General features: G+C 36.9%; 1 protein-coding gene across 7 annotated transcripts in view; it reads right to left on the bottom strand.

Annotated features, from left to right (window-relative positions):
* The window catches only part of RORA (RAR related orphan receptor A), a 433,189-nt gene that overhangs the window by 187,636 nt on the left and 230,248 nt on the right, over nucleotides 1-15,305 (bottom strand). The window contains exon 1 of one of the 7 annotated variants that reach the window (XM_083851045.1): nucleotides 1,257-5,263. The exons of the other annotated variants lie outside the window; for them this stretch is intronic. Coding sequence (XP_083707171.1) covers nucleotides 1,257-1,275 — 19 coding nt within the window. The 5' untranslated portion in view covers nucleotides 1,276-5,263. Of the gene's footprint in view, nucleotides 1-1,256; nucleotides 5,264-15,305 lie in introns of those variants that run through there. 7 annotated transcript variants of the gene reach the window in all.

The following is a 15,305-nucleotide window of genomic DNA, read 5'->3' as shown; positions in this document are numbered from 1 at the left end:
CTTAATATAATGAATTTTGAATTTCAATTATGCTGAAAAATAAGTTTGATCAATTATCCCACTGGAATAATTTCCACCTTTTCTGGATGTCAAATTGCAGTAACATTACAGAATACTTTAAAGAAGCCTAGTGAAAGAAAGTTACTAAGAACTATATTGGTCAAATTTTGGTATCTGTCCTAGTCTGCAATTATCTTTTAATTTATGGAAGTACTTTCCATCTATATTAACACCTTGATGATGAAACCCAGACTTTAAAACACACAGGGCTGAATCCTAAAGTTACTATTTAATTAATAAGTTACTAAGTAAGTCTAGAGCCAAAAAGGATAAGAACAAGGGGGATGGAAAGAGAGCGCCAAGTAGCTTCACTCATTGTCAGCATGTGTTGGACAGTATGCAGAAATAAGGTATTGCCTAGGGCTCTCTTTTGTAGTCCGTATGATACCAGATTGCCTTAGAATTTCAGGGACTTCACAATAACCTAATGAACAAACAGATCAAAGAAATCATTGCTCACTTCCACAACCTTCTTATCCCACCAGAACTAGCCACAAATTTTTATCAGAAATTCCGAGTAAGCACTGAGACTTCTCCTGAAATTTAGAAAACTTGTCCAAGACACAGGCAGAAAGCCAACTGTGAGGACAGAAAGTGAGCATATTTTATTCTTGCTGGATGGCAGAGTTGCCACCGCAACATGTTCTCCCTGTCAGCAGCCCACAGTTCTGGCAGGGTTAACCATGACAGACTCCCTCTTCAGAGTGGGCTACTGCACAGCATCAAGACAGACATTTTAGAAGGCATTCTGTACTGAATTAAAAGCAGGTCATCTTTCCTCCCTTTCAGACACTTTCTTAAATGTGTGACATTGTTCCATTTTTAAATTGTTTTCAAATCATTAGTATTTGTATCAATAGCGCCAGGCAGTGAACAGCCTTAAAAGAAAATACAAAATCCATGAATTAAGGAGAAACTGAAAACACAAAATTACCTGTTTCAGAAATTCATCCAATCTGCATAGTAACTATAATTAAACACAGTTGCTTGAAGTGGGAGAGAGAGGTGTTGCTTTTAAGTTTACATATATTTCATTACATCTTCTAGGTCCTTATGGCATCACACAATGCCTCCCCTCTCCTTCCTCAAACTAAACCACCCTGAACCCACCGAACAAGAACTTGTAATACTGCCAAAAGCTCACAGAAAACCAAAGCATTAACACTCAAAAATAATAGGGGAAGAAATATGCTTACCAAACGTGTAGTGATTCATTAGCGATCTTAGTCTTTGCAGACACTGAAGAAAAAGATGGTTAAAATTTGTCTATTTCTGTGCCACTGCAAAACCCATTTCAAGCTTTGATGTCGTTTACTCATTTCTCCACCCTGCACAGGTATTTCAGTTTGCTTCCTAGTGCTATACTATAGTACAAAAAGAAACCTAACAACATATAGTTGATGTTTTTGTGCTTGAGAAGCAGTCTGAGATCACAGGCCAAAACTATAAAGAGGAAAAATGACAGGGAGAGAGAAACAAAACTTTTCTTTGTCCCATATATGTGCATAATGAAAAATAGCCAGCAGGTTTTATGAGTTTTCTTCTGCCTTAAACACAGAATAGACCCTAACAGCCTGCTGGTGGTTTAAAGAACACCAGGAAACATATAGGTGCAAAGTATTTATGTTTTCTGTCTGGCAGGTAAACTGGGAAAGGAAAAACTCATCAATTCCCATACTACCTTAAGATATTTGCTGCCAAAACGTGAAGGAGAAGATTGACATCATTAGTTTCAGTTGGAAAAAACAGATATGGACTAGGAGTACTAATGAAATTTTTACACAGTGTTAGCACACAGCAAGTTTCTTAATCCTTACCTTGTTAAAGAAAAATCTCTGAAAATATAAATCTAAAGCTTCAAAATCCAAAACAAATCAGAAATTGTTTGTTTTAAAAAAAAAAATCTTTTTTTTTTTTAAACAACAACAATTTGTGGGTACCTTTATGTTTTAGTCTATCCTACTGCCCTTGAAAAGTCTTAAAAGATGATACAAAAGCCATCAAAAACTTTCCAAGTGTCCAAAAGCTAGCAGAAATGCAATCTCGGGACTACACTCCATACACCATGACCTTTGAGCATTTCAGGTCTAGTTCAGATCATTTGTTTATCATCCTTATAAGTGAAAATATTTCTAACCAGAATGGTGTGAAAGATGGGTCCTTTAATCCAACCTTAATCAACAGATCCCAGTCACCACCTCTGCAGTACTGCCACCTTCAAAAAGAAATGTCAACTTTCATTTTTGATCATGACAAACAACGAAAAAATGTATTCCAGTAAAATAAGAATAGAAAAAAAATCTTTCAGCTCTACAAATAAATGTTAAAATCAAATCAAGACTTTCAAAACTAAAATGGGATGGCCCACTCATGGTTATTTTTCAGATTCCTGCTTGCTTCCTGATTTGTTTGGTAACATCAAGAAATATTGGAAAAATCAAAAGACAGATTACTTCCATTGTAATTGTGCAATTATTGGAGGATCAGAACATTTGAGAGTTACTGCATCGTTTATTTTTTACATAGCAGCAAAAGGGAAAAACAAAGAAAAAACAAAACACAAGTTCCTTATAGCTATTTTTCACTGAAAACAAACAACCACTGCCAAGCTGCCAAAATTCTGATCCTTTATTTTGACTCTAAAAGTGGAATTAATTAAGAGTAATGGCACTGAAATTTCAGCTCAAGGTTCTCACTAACAATTCTTTTTTTCTCTTGTGGGCTAAATATGTTTTGCTAGGATATACATGTGTCCAAGAAACAGGGTAAATTTCATAGCTTAACATTTTTATCTTCCTAACTAAAAGAATCAAGTACCACATATCTCAAATAAGTATGGGAAACTTCCACTAACCTTTCAATTACCACTATTACATGAAGTCTGAGCTCAACCGATAGTAATGCAAAAAATAAGATTTTTTTTTTCCATACGTGCATAACTCAAGTGTCATTCAATACCAATCTTGCTCACTTTAATCTAGTCTATAAATTTAGGGAAGTATGAGGGGAATAAGTACTTTTCATGAATGATTCAATAGGTAAGATATATAAACATCAATGCAATGGTTATTGAGGTATCACTACCCACTATTAGCATACGAATAGGAATCCTTTTTCCTGATGCTTCTTCTCCCTCAGGCTAGAAAATAACACTGTCTTTTCCAAGCTGTCTATAGTGTATTGAATAGTGATTTCTATTAAGTGGGAAAACTTTTTTTTTTGTAGTTATGCAGTCCTTACCATACTAAAAGCTTGATCCTGATACATGATAAAGCAGAATATGACAGATGGAAGTAAAACTACTCGACACCTCAGAAAACCACTTTTGCAACAGTATGTTCCGAGGAAATTTTTTAAGGCTCAGTCAACAACCCAACTCCTGTTCAATTTGGTTACTGCCATTAAGATATCCATGCTCTCAAAGTGAGGAAGAAAGGGAGTGCACTTCTTTCTGTAAGACTGAATAGCTGACAAAAAACAGCCCAAGTGGAATGTGTTTCAAAAGCTGGAGGGCTTAAATCTCGTTTTAATACTGATTTTGTTGGGGAGAGAAGGCAAACTGCTAATTAAAACTGTTTTGTTTTCTTCAACTGTTGTCACCTAGTATTATGAGGATTAACACAAGGCCGAACAGTATTCTGAAATTGAAGGAACAGACTTGGTCCTCATCTGCAGTAACAGCTTCAATGGCTTTTAAGCAGGGCTAGTTTGATGGGCATATCAGAAGGCTTCTTCAAACCGTTAGTAAAACAACTACACATACTGGTGAGGATTCTTGGGATGTAGGAAGAAACAGAAGCATTGCAGATATCCACACAAACCTTCTGAATTTTCTGAACTTGTGCATTTTATCACCATTTAGTCTCCATTATAGCCTAAACAACTGATGATTAGAAAATCAGCATCATCTCTGACATAAAATGCACAGCAGGCAAAGTGAGTGGTTTAGTTTAACACTTCAATACACTTCTGCTGGCTTCCACTGAAGTGCTATGAGCTAAAACACAAACAGGTATGAGTATGACTTACCTAAAACCAGCTAGTAAGATTGCTCCACCAAAGGAATACTTAGAGCTGAGTTTAAAATGTTTGTTTAAATTGCCAGGAACGTTAAATGTTAACTCCTAGTTTCTCTACCTTTTCAAAAAACAAACAGAAAGATCTTTAAGGAAATTTCAAAAAGTGGGACAATAGATTTTACAGCTACTGAATTTGAATACAGGAAAAGAAATGCAAAGCTCCTTCTCTTATTCTGTAGTGTGAGACCCTAAAGCCACAAACCAGATGTCATTAGTCATAACGAAACCAATAACAATATGGAAAGATAAACATTTTTTGAGCAATGAGTGCAAAAGACAAGGGTTCCATGCCCTTCACTCCAAAAGTGTCTTTCACAGCAAGGAAAATAAAAAAACTCAGGCTTGAATGCTGTTCTGCAGGACCGTGGAACTGATCACAGGACTCTGCAACACTGATAAGATATTTGCATAAAGTCTCAATGTGGTAAAACCAAGCACCTTGACAAAACTTATTAAACTTAGTCACATATTTTATTCCTTTGACATGTTAATATAAGATTGTATAAATCTTGCTTTTGCTGCAGTTGAAATTCCCATGTAGCTACAATTGACAACTAAGAGAAAGGTTGGTTCTCTCTGATAAACTGTACTTAGCATGATGTATACACTGCAGAGTTAACATTTTATTGGGCTGTTCAGATAGCTGACCAGCTAACACTTCAGGGTAATTGCAGGAACCAGGCAGGCTCACAAAATCTCAGAGCAACATTTTTACTACAATCATGTAAAGGCAGTGTAAACTCAGTTAAAATAAACCATTAGAAAATTTTGGTTAAACAGTCAAGCAATGTTTTGCCAATATCTGAAGTATCAGTTTAGGTCAGTATTTGCTTTCTGCCTAAAATGGCTTCAAATGTCATAACCCTCACCGTCAACTAAAAAAAATGTTTTGGAATCAATACAACCAAAACTGTGCCTGTGGCACCTTCTGGCTGCTGAGCACGTCAGAAACTAATGGGATCTTTCATTTGGCTATACCTCCGTCTGATCTGGGCTCTTTGGTGAATCAGTTTGCAATGATAATAAGAACAGGTAAAGGAGAAAAAATATCAACCAATTATCAAGGTTTTGAAATATCAATCCCTTCAGTAGTTCTCTCCCCCTTACCGCAAAACAAAACTACCACATACATAATTGTTACAGGGCTATATAATAACTGCCAACCCCAACTGACCTGAACTGTGCGGTATCAAAGCAATACTGGAAAGGTCATTAGCGCTCTGCACACAGCGTGTACCAGTACAAGCAAATGTTCCAGAGTTACATAGCTCACGCACAATCCTGTGATTTCCTATTAAGGAAAGAAGAAGACAGTCTAACTAAAAGAGACTTGCAAGAGGGTTGGAGAAATCATACATAGATGTGGTGTGGATTAGTTTGGAAATGAAGGAAAGAGCTTAGGTTTTGATTTCACCAAAACTCTGAGATGCAAAACCACCATAAGCTGTTCCAGCTCAATTCAGAGCATGAGTAGTGGAAATATGTTTACTAACTTTCACGTTATTCAAAGAAAGAGCTGAAGAATGACTAATACTATGAGATTTCTGTTACATCTATTCCTAAATGAGTCCAAGCCTACTTGAGAAACTTTTGCCCATATAACACTTCTGGTTAGAGGTGTGATTTTTTTTTCCTTCTATTTTGTAACAGTACTGTCCCAGCAAAACCCGTAGCACAGAGGCAGTTATAACACCATTATTGTTTTCACTTCTGTAGCTTAAAGTATTCACAGAACACATATAAGCTTCACCGTCAAAAGCATTTTTTTATTGTTTAAATGGGGTTTATTATCCTAGATGTGTTAAAAATAAAAACTATGCCAGTAAACAATCTGTAACAGATCAGGCTTCAGTAATCTCTCTCTGCCATGGGCATTTACATCATGCCTATACCAAAACTTTAAGGGAGTAATAAGACCCATAGTTACCTGATTACAGACAGCATAAAATTTTAATCAGGCTATAAATGAGTCAGAGAATGACAGAACTGGAATGGCAAATCCTAGCTTCATCAAACTCAAAACGTTAGCTAGCTCTCAAAGTGCATTTGACAAGGGATTACTCTCCAAGCTGAATTACTCTCTCCATAAATTTCTATCAAATTAAGTGATAAAGTGCCACACGAACTTCACAATAAAAGGCAAAAATACGGATGGTCTGCGTTCTTAGTACCAAAAACACTGACTGGCTGTTATTATCTATGCAATACGAAACTCTACATCATGTTTCGTTCAGACTGGTGCACAATGAAGAGGTGGTATAAACAAAGGAAAAACACATGGCTGTTGTCGTGTTTCTTGTTAAACAAGGAGAACTTTACAATAAAGATGACGCTTTGCTGCAAACTTGGCTACCTGAATCAACAAGAACACCACCACATAATCCTTGACACGGCTTCATGACAAATCATATGCGTTTGGACTTCAGCAGTTTCCTTTCTCAATGGAAAGTCTCCTCCTGTGACCAAATCTGCCTTCGGTGTTGCAAAAAAAAGCTTATACTCAGATTTACTTTGAGGTACAGCTGCTGTAATAATAAATAACATAATCTTTACTGAAAAATAAACTGGATACAAAAAAAAAAGAAAGAAAAAGATGGTACATAAAAAGATGGCCTTAGTTAAGGAGGAAACATTCTGAATAATAATCTGCAGGGGTACAAGACTGCTAGAAACCCAGTCAGGTGCAGATTTTTTTTTAGTTTTATTTTTTATTACAGATCTCTGAATTCAGCTGGCATAAGTCTCAGGAAGGGGTTAAGGATTCTGATCAATTTGGACTGACAGGTCTTTTTGATGCTCTCAGAAACACCTTTTTTCTGCCCTTATCAGAATCTCCTTATACTGCAGACTAACATGTTTTTTTCAGTAAAAACTCACTGCATTTGTGAATGACCCTTATATAAGCAGAAGATTCTACAAGCTGCTGTTGTCCAATTAAACACATTGTGTTAATGAAAGCTAGTGAAAGTACTCAGACTCACGTAAACATTACAACATTCCGCTACTGAATGCAATTCCAGCATTTTGAAAAAAAAAATGTTTTCCAGGAACAAATACAAGCAAACAAACTGAGGCTTCAAACTTCTAATACTTTCACATTTAGTAGTCTTCAAGGCTTAATCTGATCGAACTCCAGTAATGTAGGGACTTGCAGCATACAATAACTGACCTGTCTACCACTGGAAGAAATTATTTATGCTCTGGAAGTGCCTACTTGTTTCTGCTGACTACAGAGGAAAATCTACAAGAGTAGTTCAAATGTAAATGTTTTCAATGTCAGCATATAGAGGTCCATGAGATGAATCCCCCCCCACCTGGCTTGGGCCATACTTTTACAGCTCTCACAGTCAGCCTCATTTCTGTCATGGTTGATATTCACAGGTTACAATACAGGTATATTAGAGGTATTTCTTTCCCTTATTCCTACTCAAAAACTGAAGGTTCTCAGAAAACTTGGTGCAAAATCATAATCTGCTACATGGACACTATAATCAGCTACTCAGATCATTCTGCCATATGGCTGAACAAACGGATGGAATGGAAGAAACACGGAGCTCTAGAAAACTGGTGAGTGAGTGTTTGCCATAAGTTCAGAAGTTTTCATTTTTAGGAATGCTTTCAGATTTTCTTGTGACTAAATAAACTGATATGAACATCTAGGAAAAAAACTGTCTTGAAAAATGAGTCAGAAAACTGTAAAAAGTCAGCAAGGGTAAAGAGAAGCAGGGAAACAGGATAGCATGTGATGACCCAGTAGCATTAATATGGCTCTTACCAAGTGAGACAGGATTTGATCTTACTTTCAGCAGAAAGAAATGGATACATTTGTTCAGCTATGTTTCTATTAGCAATTATTTTTTAAAAAATTGAAATATTAGGCTACCTATTCTAAAGTAAAACGACAGGATAATCTGGTTATCATGTCTTATGGAGGTTTGCATCTAATACCTCAGAGGAAATGAAGCTCTTTCCTCCAGCCATACTACACATGGTCAGATTTGCAATTGCCAGGACACCCCTCAGACAGTGATGGTTTTAAAAATGTTTTTATGCTTCATAGTATAAATCAGCAAGTTCTTTTTCATTATTTTTCTGACTGCATATATTTATATATGAAGTCTTAAACTGATCACGAGAATAAAAACACGCTAGTTTCTGGGGGAAGGAGGAGAGAGGAGTTGTGGCAGAACAACAAGGGTTGATGAACATTCAAAATGGATAATCTTACTAACACAGTAACCGAAGTTGGGAATGAACCAATTCCCCAAGTATACTCTTTCAATTTAAAACAAACAAAACAAACATCAAAGAACAAAACTAACAAACACAGCAAAGAATAGACTGCCCAAATCCTATCAGTAAGAATGACCAACTGCAACTCACTGTAGATCAAAAGGTCACTATAAACAACCTTTCTTCCATTTTCTTCCTAAACCTTACTGCCTAAACTAGCCTAGGCACTTGCAATGAAAGATCAGTAATCGTAAGATCCGGCATGACCCCAACTTCTTCATCACTTTACTTTATGAAAACCAAAGAAACACAATGTAAAATGAGAATTTTCTGCACTCAATAGAAGACTGAAGTCTAGTTTGGTAAGGCACAATCAGCTACAGAAAACTCCCTGTAAATTTTACACTAGATGCTCAGTAATAACAAACAAAACAAGACTATAATTGTGTAAAAAGTAACCAGCAGAAAAAAAAGGGAAACTGCTAAGACAACTACAGCCACTAACCATTCATCTCCTAACTGTTAGTGTTGAGCTGGTGTCTTCGTAGCAGTGTGCTATGATCTGCAGTTGCCTCTGCAGAATTTCAGTTTCAGGAGATGAATTGGTGTTTTTAATGCAAATCATTTGTTGGACTTCAGTTCGATTTTATGCTTCAACGCCCTCTTTCTATAAAGCCTTAATGAGAAACAAGCACACCATGTTCAGGATAAAGTTACATGTCAGAAACAAACAATGACAATAAATTTAAATGAAACCTGAACTGGAACTTAATGATGTTCTATGGCATCTGTAACTACTGTGCTTTTCTTACTCGTATGCAACATAAACTTGAAATCACAGATATTCACCAATATGAATGAAGCAGAGTTGAGCCTTGAATGATTCTAAGATGATTTACAGAAATCATGTAAAGCTTTGAATATTGCATACAAGAAACTATGGCTGTCCTGTGGTACATAAGAATTTTGGAGTTGATCTAAGTTCTAAATAAAGAACTAAATCCATGGAAAACTAAGTTGAGATGCAATTTCCACACTGCCCAGAGAACTAGACACCAGTGGTTTTTGCTGAGTGCAAGCTATCAGCACTCCGAAAGCAGACAGATTTTTAACTGTCACACACCCCCATGTTTCAGCTTTGCATGCACAACATCCATATGCAATAGATGTACGTAATCTCAGTAGCAATCTTGACCTCACACATGGAAGCAGCCCACATACTTCTCACACCCACAAACACTTTCTCCCAAAAGTAATTCATGGAACCTATAATATTATTAAATACATGTTTAATGATTAAATGCACAACCCAGAATTAGCGATGTTGGGAGCAGTTAACTTTTGAAGTGAAACATCAGAGCAACCAGAAGTAGTGCAGTCTGATAAAGTCTTTTTTTGAGTGAGCAAATTAAAAATATATTTTGATAAAAGACAGACCAAACTGAACAGTGAGGAAAGATATAAAGAATCCACATAGCACTGTTTTCTTCTATTTTCCATTGCTTGTGGTAACAAATTGAATAGCATGTTGCTGGATACTGGTGTTTTGCACAGTACAAGTTTTTATGATAAATGGGATGGTTCCTTACAGCTTTCAAGTGTGTGCTTATACCTCCTTCAGCAAAGGGCATGCATAAGGGAACAGGGAACAACTGTTGCATCAGCTCTGACTAGAAGTATAAAATGGATCTCTCCTTAGAACAGACTGACAAGAAGCAGAACACTGTACTTGAAAACTGCAGCCCTCAAGGGTCCACACACCTTTACTGGAGGAGAACTGCCAGAAGTGGGCCTCACACTCTGTGACTCACAATATCCACAGGGGTTGTGTATCGGATTCATTTCTACATACTGGTTGGTCAAGATAAAGACTACACCCGTGCTGAAATAATATTCTTGCGAGATATTTATACATTCTATACTTGTAGTAAAAACACAATAAAGATAAAAACAATTTTACTATGTACTCCTCAGTTTAGATTGCAGATAGAAATTTTGGTCTCATATCCAAGGAACAAAATGAATTTTTCAACCCAAAACAGAACTGCAAATGTATTATACTGATGGTCTGGCAATGAACTGACATTTCTGCTACTGAAATATTTACAGTGGCTTCTTTCTCCCTGGGGTGTATGTGAATTGTATTTCATATAGATTCAGTTTACTCAAAGGTAAAATAAGATGTAACTCTGTTTATAAGGATCCATACACAAAGTAACTCCCTGAAAAGCCCTCTATTTCTGCACAAAGGAGCCCATCTTCTTCTGCACTATTTCCATTCCTTCTGTCATGCCAGAAAAACCTGCATAAGACTTTGCTTCTACAAAGAATAGCTTAAAACCCAACTTCTACCACAATACTTTACACAATAGATTACAGCTATGTTTCCCGCCCCCCCAAAGAATAGCTTACATGTGTGAGAAAATCTAACAGAAAAAGCTACTCAGAACTGGATTATTTAACCCTTCCCTGTGCAAAAGAAAAGAAAAAAACAGTATTCCTAAACACCATATTATACTATTATGTTTAGATTCATTCTGCATAGAATATTGTCTTATCCAGTGCAATAGTGTTTCTGAGCTGGACCACTGCTGAAGAGTTAAGCTTTATAGACGTCTGGTACTCATCTGTTGAGCCAAAAAAATAAAACAAGAATGTTTGGTGAAATGTGCGAGGCACCTGTTTTTCACATTCCTCTCCGCTCCCTGGAGCAAGTTGTATCAAATGAAAACAACGATGCTTTATGAACTCCCGTTTCTCCTTTCATGTTGCATGAGGAGACAAAGAACAGCTCCCCAGAGCCAATTGTTATTGCACAGGCACAGTAACTGTATTTAACACATGTATTTATATTTTCATCACAAAATGGCTGCAAATGAAAATGCAGAAAGTTTAAGACATTACATACAGACAGTTACTAGAAAGATCTCACAATGATGTCAGAAAAATAAAAAAAAATGCCTTTTTTTAAACCTTTTTCCCCAATAGATGTGAATTAAAAGCCCGACCTTTTACAAAAATGTTTAGCTGTTCAAAGTATTCAACCCCAATAATGTGATTGCTACAATACATGCATAGCTATGCATTTTAGCTAAATGTGTGGTAGATTACAAATATCTTGCGAGGATAAACATATAAAGTAGAATGTATCAGTTCTCAAAGGTTACTCAGCGGTATTTTAGTAAGACTTTCCATAACTTTCCATTAATTTACTGCATCTAGGAAACAGTAACAGGTTACCAAATGCATTATGTGCACAGGCGGGATGCTCTTCTGCTTACCATGCAGCTGTGTGCCACAAGGAGCAGTTGGAGAAAACCATCAAGCAAAAAGCATTTTCATATGCAAGGTGATTGTACCAATCTAGGTATATGAAGAAATTTACTATGATATTTATGAATTAATAAATACAAAGGGACAAGTGTGTCTTTACTATTCAATGATTTAAATATTTTGTAAAATTTTGTAAACAAATGAGGTGAAAAAATCACCCATCTCTGTGGTTCCTCAAATCCTTAGAGCGTCTGAACTATGTTTAGGTTTGCCACTGGTGCGGCCCACTTGAACTAATACACTCTAAGTCAGCTTGTCTTGTTCCCCCCAGTTTGTACAGATTGATAGCACTTCTCATTAGCAATTTGTACTTAGGGTACTATACAAGGACAGTCACTAGTCCTTGGTTGTAGTCCTGTTGCTTTCCCTCACTGTATTTCCAGAACAGTGTTAGTAACAATGAAATCCATTACTAAGAATGACCTTTCTTAAAACAGTCTAGTATTTTCATGAAAGAAAAGAGAAATGAGTGCTACAACTGAAGTCACGTATTATAGTTCTGTTAGCATGCTTCTGTCTTCTGAAGACAGCCTTCACTATAGCTTGAGGCTATTTCAAAAGGCCCTCCACCAGACTTCGCAACAAACTCACCCTCAGTCACTCAACAGGAACAATTTTCATGAAAAAAGTTTCAAAGCTTCTAAGCAATCTGCTCTATTCAACAATAACCTGAGCTCCCTCACAGTTTATCCGCTTGGTACGTTTGCCTTGTAAACTCAACATGCCTCCTATTATTCCTTAATTAGAGTCCTCCAGAATATATTCATCACACACAAAATAACACTGCCTGAAACAAGTGGTGATAACATTATGTTCAGACTGTTTATAGCATTACAAGAAATGCACAGCATGATTTGGCTTTCATCCAAATGCATTTAAGCGAAGAATCCTCAGCTACTTGTTGGCTTTCGTTTCTGTCCCATCTTTCTCTCACCAACAGGAACGGATGAAGACACTCCACACCAACAATTTTATTGATGATGTTCAGTGAGTTTGCACGCTGTCTGATAATTCATAGAATCACTTAGGTTGGAAAAGACCTCCAAGATCATCAAGCCCAACCGTTAACCTAGCAAAATAGGTGTTTCCACCCAGGCCAATGAGAGTTCTGGCACAAAAACATATCCTTGCACCCTTCCTACTCTGTAGTAATTGTCTTTGAGCATGCTCGCAACTTGTTGCAAATGTGTTGAAGAAATTTTTAATACAAAAAAAACTCAAGCAAGTAAGATTTTTCTTCCAACTGAGGTATATGCAAAGCACTTACTGAAGGCCACATAACTTTTGTTTAGTCTATGTCTGCAGCTGGTTACTCCATTAAAAATGCTGTGGATACTTTGCCTGTGCTGCAACCTTAATCTACCACAAGTGAGAAAACACCAACATTCCTTCAAAATCAACATTCCAAATCAAAATCCTTCAAAAAAAAGGACAACTTAATACTAACCAAATTTGAGTCTTACCAGCAAAAATGGGTGCCAAGGTAAAACCTTGAAGCTTTGCTAAACTGCGACCCTGTGTCAGTTTGCATCCATTTCATGTGCTGGTGAAAGTTCTGCTACAGTATTTTCAAAGACAAGGAAATAAATATGGTTTTCAATTCTGACAAGCAGTTTACTCCGTGTCAATATCAATATGTAGTATTGTATTTGCTTTGTATTATTTATTTCTAATAGAAATAGTAGCATAATTTTAGCATGAAAATATACTGCATTGCAGCCAAATAGAAAACATATGTGGCCCTCTGAATAGATCTTTGGAAATTGAAAACAGGTGACCCAGTTCAACTAACAATTTTGTGTAGTACCATAGGCTGAAATGTGATGACAAGTGCAGTAAAATCAACTTGCAATTAAAAGCAAGCACTAAGATGGATACCACTTAGTAAAGTAGCTTCAAAAGGAATTGCTCTTATACAAGGTTTAGTGGATAGTATCAGGGGCTGGGAGACAGTTGGACCGGATGATCTTGGAGGTCTTTTCCAACCCTAACGATTCTCTGATTCTATATGAGGGCAGTTTTGAAACAAAATACTGTAACATATAGCAAGATCCTGACAGTAACTATCCATTGGGATATATTTTTTTGCTTTCTTCTATCAACAGAAAAGACAACAACTTTATTTTCCATGCTTCTTAGGGCTTTACATTTTACCACCTTGCAATGACTTGATTGCCATTATTTTGCCTTAAGAACCCTCAAAGAGGCCAGCTAAAATGAGAACTGTTTGCCTACTTAAGTTACACTGTGTGAAGCAATATTCATACAAACCACCCATTAGTGAACAATTCATCAGGCCTTGATTAGGAGGGTCTCACAAGAAGTCATCTTTTGCAGCAATTTTCTTTTACCACACTTCTTTGTAACCATTTGCACCTAACCTAAATAAACACCTGACACAGGAAACTTCAGTAGCATACACTTTTAAACTGCATTTAGCCCAAAGATGTCGCAAGACATTTTCCAGACCCCTCTGCCACATTTCTAACTGTACGCACATTATTATTCTTCTCAATCTTGAGCCAAACCCACAAGAAACAGAATGCAGTCTTCAGTGACTTAAAGAGCATTGTCTCCCAGAGCCCTAAATTCAGGGAATTTTGGATTAATGGCTCAACTTTTGGGACAAGAGATAGCTAAAGTGAACACAAGTACTGTGTTGGGGTCCTACGAAATCAGTTATTACCTAGCTGTATTTAGCTAGCACAAAACTGAGATATATACATTCATAGATTTCCCAACCACTCCTAATGATGTCCGTACACACATTTCTCTGTCATACCGGAACACTTGAGCCTTCACTGGATGTATTCTGGAGTCCTCTGAAGACTGAAGAATCCCTCCTCCTAATTTTGATTTCATTACAGTTCCCCTGTTCAGTTTGCCTCTTTCCCTACCCCGATATTTTGACTGTCATACAGCCCTGCAGCTCCCTCTCATATCCTCAGTTCCAAAGTCTGAAATTACCAATTTCTTTTATTTAGTTTTTTTGAATAACCTAGATGGTACCCCTATTACACCTCCTGTGAGGCTTGCTTTGACAATGATGTAGCCATGCCATTGTGGTAATATTCTCCTGTTTAAATGGAAGCCACTGTAGTTCCTAGCCTGGTCCTGATACCACATGGCCTACCCTCGTACACCTTTTTTCCCCACAACAAAGCAATTGAATATCCTCAGCCAGAGTTCACATACCATACAGACAGATTTCCCAAATCATCGCGGTTCAAAATCCTATCAGATCACATACATTCTCCATTATACAGCATGCAGGTTTTATGATCTTATGCTGACTGCAAAGCAGGAGATGATCACAATTTATTATTTTTTTTTTTAGCCTCAGCAACAGATGCTGCACAGAGTCAGAATGACTTCCTATGAATGACATGTGGCTAAAAAAAAATGATGCGAATCTCAGTGTCCCTGGCACAAATACCATGGATGAAACAAAACCCTTAAGGCACACTACAGTCTAATACGGAGACCCCTTGCTGGAGCATTCCTACAACAGCAAATTACCATCTTCATGAATAACAGGCATTTGAGACAGAAGAAGAGAAAAATATAAAAGGGGAAATAGGTACCTTCATACAAAAATAG

The sequence above is a fragment of the Anser anser genome (genome assembly GCF_964211835.1).
Source record: "Anser anser genome assembly, chromosome: 10".
In the NCBI taxonomy this organism is placed as follows: domain Eukaryota; kingdom Metazoa; phylum Chordata; class Aves; order Anseriformes; family Anatidae; genus Anser; species Anser anser.
The sequence above is the reverse complement of the archived record's forward strand: the minus strand, read 5'-3'. Positions and strand labels throughout refer to the sequence as shown.